This window comes from Panthera pardus, unplaced genomic scaffold, assembly GCF_024362965.1.
Source record: "Panthera pardus isolate Hobbes unplaced genomic scaffold, ASM2436296v1 HiC_scaffold_7, whole genome shotgun sequence".
NCBI classification, from domain to species: Eukaryota; Metazoa; Chordata; class Mammalia; order Carnivora; family Felidae; genus Panthera; species Panthera pardus.
The window spans coordinates 60,712,485-60,721,298 of record NW_026527002.1 but is presented as its reverse complement, the minus strand read 5'-3'; the positions used below and the strand labels follow the sequence as shown (position 1 = coordinate 60,721,298).

At 39.7% G+C, this 8,814-nt stretch overlaps 1 protein-coding gene across 1 annotated transcript in view; it reads right to left on the bottom strand.

The window, feature by feature from the left end:
- Positions 1–6,301: 6,301 nt before the first annotated feature.
- Positions 6,302–8,814, bottom strand: part of SLC30A8 (solute carrier family 30 member 8) — a 43,204-nt gene continuing 40,691 nt past the window's right edge. Inside the window, exons 7-8 of the mRNA XM_019460001.2 lie at positions 7,912–8,046; positions 6,302–6,540 (exon numbers count right to left, since the gene is read on the bottom strand). Of these exons, the coding sequence (XP_019315546.1) occupies positions 6,395–6,540; positions 7,912–8,046 (281 nt within the window). The 3' untranslated portion in view covers positions 6,302–6,394. The remainder of the gene's footprint in view (positions 6,541–7,911; positions 8,047–8,814) is intronic.

Here is an 8,814-nt window from a genome sequence, read left to right as displayed (position 1 = left end):
GACTAATTTCATGACTTGACTGCACTTGAGAAATACCTTTATGAAATATATTTTCCAGGGGAGAAGCCATGCAGGTGCGTTTACTTCTCAGAGTTGATGTGTAGCATTTGAGTATAAATTTTTTTAGGACCTTCAGCATTTAGTAATGCAGTCATTTCTTAACCCGTGATAGAAATGGAAGTCTTCTAGAGTAACATAAACATATCTAAAGCAATATTGTACTCTCTGACCTTGTGTCTGACATGTAGTTGATCAATAAATACTAGTAAAATGAGTTGGAAAATAAATTGTATGAGTTAAAAATTAATAAAATGAAGTCTCAGGGTAGGAGATTAGTCATATTCTTCAAACTCTGTATATTGAAGTGTCTCTACTATTGTGCAAATGTTTGTACTTAAGTAAAACATTCTCCATCATTGGGGTATAAATGGTAAATTCCAGAGTGTTTAAAAGCTATGAAAATAATAATTATAATAGAGGAGGAGAAAACAGAGGGGAAGAAGAAAGGAGGAAGGGAAAGAAAAGAAGGAGTAGAAGGAGGGGAAGGAGGAAGAGGAGGAGAAGAGGAGGAGAAGGAGATGTTTTCATCAACTGCATTTGATCATAGTGCCTCCCTCAGAATTTTCCCTTTAGTCAACATTAAAGATGACCTAATCTAAGATCTTAAAAAATCTTCTTTATGTCTTTATATTTATAAAGGATTAGAGATTGAATAGAAAGAGAATCTGCTTCTTGTTTATGAATTCAGAGCTCATGGAGCCGAGGAAATCTGAACTGTCCTTTCCCCATCCAAATTCATACAAGGTGCTAAACTCTATGAGAAAGTGGAAACTAGAAAAATCTGTCTAGGCCATTAATTATTCATAGAAAGTATTTCTCTAAAGAAATATCAACATAGGGTACTCATATTTTTTGACTATAGCCTTCTTTCATGTCAAAGACAAATGTGGAGTGGAGAATGGGACAGTAACAGAAATTACTGTTCATCATTTTCCTGTACATGCCAGATAAAATCCACTCTTCATCTCTGAAAAAATAAAAGAGAGGATGGAAAAGAAACAGGGCATTAGCTTCTTAAGTGCCTACAGATTCCCATTTGAAGAATGCTGTTCAACTTTGAACAAGATCCCAAAGTCACATCTGATCCTGATTCTTTTGTACAAGCTAACTCACCGTGGTTTATAATCTCTTCAGTATGGCTGGTGCCCTTTCTTCTTCTGTAATACCCCCAAAACCTTCTAAACTCTACGATCTAGGAAAATAACACTTGAAGGGACCATTGGACTGTGTACAACAACCACATGGTTTCAATGGCTTCAAATAGGATAATTATGTTTTTAGCAAATGGGTATCCCTTTGAAGAAAGGAAATATAGGGCAATTATACTGAAACATTGTCTCCTAGGGCTTGATTGACATACCTGAAAGGAGTGCAATTCAGCTCAACATCTCTCATCGCTTCCTGGCCTTTATGGGTGAAGAAGCACAAGTATGTTTGTTTTTTACAACTGTCAAGGGCTACTACTGTCTCTGACCACCATCTTTTTCCCCACTGGAGTTTCATACCAATGACCAAGATGATTTCAACAGTGCCCACGATTCTTAGATCATCTTCCATCTCCCTTAGACCAATCTGTTTCCTCAATGGGTTCTATCCTCCAATAAAAGATTGAGAGTGGAAGAATATATTCTCATTACAGCCTTGACTGGTGTTATGAGAAATATTTTATGCCATGATTTTAGTGACAGAAAGATGATGACTTAACCAAACTCTCTCATTTTCCTGATTTTGTTTTAAACAACATACATTAACATTTTAAAATAGAATTCAAACAGGTGCCCAATAACAGAATGACAAACGTTAAGTGTGAAATCTGAAAGTTAAGAAACTGAGCTACATATGGTCACCTTTTCTTTTTTTTTTTAAATATCTGCCTGTGCTGGACTGTTAAGTGGTTTTATCACTGTCACATCAAGCAGGACTTGTAAAACTTGGGATGTGGGTATTCAAAGACATTTGCTTGGTGCCTTTAATGATTTCTCTAATTAGTCATTTAAACAGATTGCCCTGTGATCCAAAACAGGGAATTCAGGGAGATGAGCTGAGAAAATCATTTCCTGAAGGTACTTTAAACCTAATGGCAGAAAATGAGGCTTGTCTCTGTGTAGGATTCTCTGGCTCATAGTTCACGGGGTGGAGCTATAGCTAGAGAGCTGTGTTCTCCAAAAATCTATAAAATGCACGTGCCAGGTGTTTTTTGGGGACACCTGAGTGCTAAAGGTCTTTGTTGGCTCTGCCAAACTTAACAGGTAAGGAAATGGTGCCTACATGCTAATGACAATTTAGAAACCAAAAGGAGGAAACACACATGGCTAGAGCCAAGTTGTGGCTGGGAGAGAAAAAGAAACCAAGGAAGGGATACATCTCAGGAGCAGGGGAAGAGGGCTGGGAGATCTGTGACTCTGCCTTCTTGAACTGGACAGCTGTATTTTATTAATAAATGTACTTTGAGTGACTAATTAGGCGTTTACTTTAAAGATAAAAGTAGAAGTTTTCAGAGTGTGTCAGAAAGGGACTTATTTTAATGACTCCATGCCTCCCTCACTAGGCAATGTTCTCAGTAGACACCTTTATCTCAGCAAGCATCAATTGCTCCATGAGAGAAAGGGCTGTTCAATTCTCACCAATAATTCTGCCACTCTCTTGTGGGAGTTGTGTTGAAGATTCAAAGCCTTTTAAAAGCCAGGATGATATAAATCTGTGTTCATGCACACATTCATATGCACTCCCTTTGTAAATAAGAATAAATAGAAGTTAGTATTTACTGAGTGTTAGCCACATGCTATGCACAAGTCCAATGTCTTTAAGTGTCCTAACTTATTAAATTCTCACACATCTGAATAGCGAGCTTTTACCGATCAGCAAACAGAGGGACAGAGCATTTAAGTAACCAGCTTGAAGCCACAGAGCTAATAATGGGAAGAGCTAGGACTCAAATTCAGGCAATCTAACTACAAACACGATGTTCAAAGTGCAAACATTCTCTCCATCATGTCCTTCGACATTCCCATTTCCCATCTGTAACCAAACATATGGAACACATCAATTTCTTTTATGGGCCCTAACATCACCATAGAGTCCTAGATAAATCTTGACTGGATGTTGGATGACAGAGAAGCATATTAAAGATGTGGAGGATGGCGGTGAAGTTGGCCTGAAGAATAAAGCGTCTTGCTTTGAATGACTTGAAAGATGTTTTGACAGGCAGAGAGAATGCAATGGCATAAAGTAAAGAATTCCACTACACTATTCCAGTAATGTCAGTGGCCTAGAGTTCATGATCCTGAACTGCAGGGAAGAGACAAAGGGGGAAGCAGACTTTCAAAACTGACACATGGCGCATAAAGTCCCTTGGTGTCATCTGCCCTTTCATCTGCAAATCCTTAAAATCCCCATTGCAGATTGTCTTGCACTTTATCCCCAAAACATCTACCATCCAGAGTTTTCAATCTAGCCAACAAAAGAAGTAGAATTTCAGGGAGACAGAAGAAATGGCTAGGAGCCATGGGGCAATTCCTTTGGTTGACATACAAATCCCCCTACCTTATGATTACCTGGCATTCAGTGTGTTTCTGACATAAAAGATAAATGAGATTTTGAAAAGAAAGCAGAGTGAACAATTACACCAGAATTTGTGTGTTTGCCAAGTCTTAAAGGCTCTGTCCTACACAAAATATGGAAAAGCAAAACCATTCAATGGTCTTTGAGACAGGAGATATGATTTGGCATGAACTATCCCTCGAATTTGGAGAGCCAGCTGAGGCAGGAGACATTAGGAACCTTAGTGGCTCTAATTCTGGTTGCCTAAACGTGCTCACTGAGGTGGGGGACAAGTCTATTTGTCTCCACTGAGCAGGGCAAGCTGTCAGCAGAATGCTAAGTAGCTATTTCAGCAGTGCTGATTGATTTGCAGAGATAGCACAGATGTGACCTCCTCAGTCAAAGTCAATGTTTTCTTGGCCCTCAAATTTCCAGAAAAATACAAATGTAAATGAAAAATAATGACAAGACCCACAAACGGCCCCAGAGTCATTGTCTCGACAATTATTTAATGCCTGTTAGGTTTCCAGCACCCTGCTAGATGCTGACAGTGACATAAAAATCATCAGAGACATAACTCTTATTCTCTACAATATTAATAATGGTAAAGTGGTAAAAAGTATATAGTTTTAAAATCAGAGTTGAAAGTTTCCTTTGCCACATATATTCTGCTTTTCAAATTAAAAACTAACAGGTAACCCTGAGTATGCCTTCCACACAGTCTTCCCTTTGTCTAGAATGCCCTTTTCTTCATCTGTCTACAGAAACTCCAGATCTATTCAAAGTCCAACATGACTGTCACCTCAATGACATGAAGCCTCAACAGCCATGCCCACACAGCAATGCCCATCACTTTTTCTGTGCCCCATCCATGTGTTTGCAATTCAAGATATTATTGTAGGTATCCCGGTTATGTGTCTGAATTCCCATACTCAGTGACCTCTTTTGATTGAAGTTCTTCTAGACCCTGGCTGTTCTTTAAAACATCTCTGGGTATGTTAAAAAAAAAAAAAAAAAGTATAGAAGTTTAAGTTCCAAATCAGATCCATTGATTCAGGATTTCCAGGATGTTGGCCTACACATCTTTATTTTATTTTACTCTCTACAAGTGATGTTGAGTTACAATCAGCGCTAGAAGCATGGTATTATACAATCAATGACTCAGAATGAGAGAATTTTGCCTTGCCAGCCGGACTTGTCATTCTCTCCTGCTTCATGTCCTCAGTGTTTTTCTAACTCACCCCTCACTTATTGCCCTCCAGCCACAATGGCCATCTTCATTTCCTCCCAGACACCAAGTACTTTCTTCATGGTATCCATTCATGCTCTTGCTTCATCTAGAATGTTCTTACAATTCATTTGGCTACCACCTACTGTTCAGGTCTCAACTTGGGTGCTGTTTCTTCAGAGAGGCTCCCCATCGACCTCCACCAACCTAAATCAGCCTCTCTCCTTTCATCATTTGCCACTATTTGTAGTACATTCTTGGTGTTTATTGGTGGAATGCCTGTCTTCCCAACAAAAGGGGAGGAGCTCCATGAACACAAAGGCCATACTGACATAGTTCACCAATGCTTAGCTCATAACCTGTATTGAAAGATTATCTATTGTTTTAAAGTTTATTTATTTATTTTTGAGAGAGAGAGAAGGAGGAGCAGAGAGAAAGGGAGAGAGAATCCCAAGCAGGCTCCAGTATGTCAGCTTGGAGCCCGACCCAGGGCTCCATCTCATGAACCGTAAGATCATGATCTGAACCAAGATCAAGAGTCAGATGTTTAACTGACTGAGCCACCCAGGTGCTCTGAAAAATTGTTTTTGAATGAATGAATAATGATATCGGTTAAATTACTTAACTTCTGTGAGCCTATGTCCTTGTCTATATAACGATGGTATTAATTGCAACTTTCCAAAGTTGTCACTCAAATGAAATGAGGTGACACATCTGAAAAGCCTAGTACAATACCTGGACAATACTTGGTATTCCATAAATATTATTTAAGACCTGGGAGTTCTTAATTATTTGACTAAATTATTTTCCATATGATCTGGAATAAGAACTCTGATGCTCTGTGCCTCCTTGTTTTGTTATTAGGTCACACCAAGTGAAAACACTCAAAAAGCAGCAATTTCATAATTTTTCATTTGTCCAGAGCTTTTACACAGAGAAGCAAAATACCATTCAATAGTTTTAGACATGTTAAAACATAATTTGTGAGAAGGAAAGAGGACATTTCTACCCCATTTAGGGAATGGTGATGCTGATAGGGAGTAAAAAGAAACTGCTCCAAATCCTATTATAAACTGGCCAGAGAGTCAAGTTCTAGTGGGGTGTTAAGCTTCCAGCATCTCTTTTAACTTAAGCTCTTCCTAGTTTGCTTTTTTCTCCCATTTGAGGAGAATTTTGTGACTTTTCCTGGGCACTGATTCCTAATAAGACTTTCCCAAGTTCAATTTTACCCACTCATCCTCAGGATACATCACTGAAGGGAGATGAACTTTTTATTGCCTATGGTTACAAACAGCTGTTACTTCAGCCCCAGTCAGGAATAGTCCATACACACATTCCTGTGATTGAACACAGCTACTGATGAGTTGAGAATCCAATTGATTAATGAATCTATATGCATCTTCATTCATGGTGGATGGAGCTAAATAAAGAAGAATAAAATGTGCACTGTACTGTATCATGAATTTCTCAAACTTCTTCCTTTGGTTCTTTATTTCTTATATTCTAGAAACTGCAGAGCAGTGTGTAGTAGGCCGTTGAACTCTGGAAGTTGACATTGTGACTGAACTAGTCCCGGGGTTCTTCACAGAAAAAACAGTCAGGGTCCTGGTCAGCTGGAGATTCCATCTGAATGGTGAGTGAGTGCACAGTAAAGCTATTGTTGAGGACTTTTACAATATCTCTTCGAACAACCTGGCTGTCCCGGCTGGCTGCTGTTGAGAAAGAACCACAGTGAGAGGGGCACTGATTGTACACACATGGGTGATGGCTAAACTTCCAGCCTCAAGCACTTTGTCTTTAACCTGGTGGGGAGGGCCATAGGCGGAGCACTCAGGGGAAGCACTCTGGCTCTGATAATCAGCTATATCTACACAGACAAGACAGGGGGAAATTCTAGTGCAGCAAAGTACCCATCACTATGGAAACTCTTCCTGCCCACAGTTCTCTCTTGGGTCTGGCCCTCCTAGAACCTGACCATGGAAGGGGAGATAAGGCCTGAAAAAAGCCAAGACAAAGCTCTGATTTTTTATACAGCCCTTCCCACCAGTCCCCAGAGATCTTTGCGTTGAAGCTCTTGTATCTAATCAGCATTTATACCAAGACTAGTGATAGGAACAGGGAAGCATTTAGAGCTCCCTACAGACTCTTCTTTGAGCAGGAACCTCACTGCCATCTTCTCTCTTGTCCCAAAAGATATCAGGAAGCTGTAAGATTCCCTCCATAGTAACCTGATTGTTTACTAGATTCTTCCATCTGCAGTGAAATATTGGTGTAGTAGATGCTATAAATTACCTGTAGCCACATCTGAGCCTCTCAGCAAAGCCGAGGATATCAGAGAAAGCATAGTCCTCAAATGCCTGTCGCCAGTGATCCTGTACCTTGCCTCTAAGTAACTTCTTGAATTATTTTTTTAGCAGCCTAACATATCATTTGGCCTGAGCTGTCTCCTGAAGCAGTGAGAGGCTTCCCCTCCCCCACTGCCTATCTCCCCAGCTCTAGGACACATGGTGCACAAATCACATTCTAGTTGAGAAAGCACTTTTTTAGAATAAACCCCAAATCCTAAGAATTATCTCACATGGTTACAGAATTTCTAACCATCCAGTGAGGGAATCACCATTAATTCCTACTAGCACATCTTTTAACCTGTTAGAATCTTAAGTATGGGACCTAGGTCTCCTTCATTTTTTTAATCTTCTGTAATAGGCAGAGCATCTCAGACACAGGAAATAATTCAATGAAGTTTATTGTTGAGCTCATCCCATTATTTAATTCATCGGGCACCAAGTCAAACAGGTGAGATCTAATTTTCCGAGTTGAAGACCTTGAACTTTGGGTGGCATTTTAGCCATTCATTCTACCCACTACCCTCTGCAGTCTGCCTCAAGGGATGTCCTCAGTATCACTGTTGCCATGATAACATTGACAAGGGCTTTTTTCAAAGGGCTTTGGTAATAGGAAACACTCCACGGTTGTTTTGACAGGCAACAGACACGAAGGGCAGCTGTACAGAAAGGAGGGAAATTATTGAGTTTACAGGGCAAGGACTGAATTTTAGCAGGGTGTTTACAAAACTCACTGACCTGCAGCAACATGAGCCGAGAGAATCACTTGGTTCATTGCTAGAGACCAGATGTGCAAGCTGTGCACAGACACCACTCCATCCACTGCTAAGATGAGCTCTTTCACATCATCGTAGTTCAGGTTCTTTGGCACACCTGACAAGGGGAAAGGGAGGGAGGCTCTTTGTTATTTAACTAAATACAGCTCATTAACATGGCTAAGTGGGGCTGCAAAATTTTCCCCAGGATTATCAACTTGTCTTCGCTTTTCTGGTTTCTTACTTCAGATGTTTACAAATTAAATTCACCTGACTCTTTCAAAGGGTTCAACATGAAAGACTTTATTATGCAATAACCAACAATAGTAATCATTCTTGGTTTTCAGGGTGTGTTATTAAACCAACTGAGCTTTTTCCAGTTATCTTTGCATACGCTCTAAAAAGCAAAATGAGGGAACGTGGGATTTGGAATCAAATAATTCCTGGTTAGCACTCTGACCACAACTACCATGAATTTACCTAAATCATGGAACTTCTCTGATCCTCAGCACATCTGTAGTAAAAGAGGGGTGATAAGAGCAATATGTACACTAAATTCTTTGAGGAGAAAATGGGAAAATATCTGTTCTTTGTATACTGCAATGCTACATAATAGTAGTTATCTGACAGGTCACTAACTAAACTGAGTTAATAGATGATCCTAACATTGTAATACCATCTATTTATAGAATTCTTATTTATTTAGGTACATTAGTCAGGGTTTACTGTCTGGGTCATATAAGATCAAAGTTTGACACCATCCTTGCTTCTAAAGGAATAGTATGGGGCGCACAGGGAGGGAGGGACCCTGGCAGCCAATCAGCTATTCTTTTGGACTAAAGGAACTGGGGTTTCTCTAGCTTGAAGAAGTGAAGGCTAAGGGAAG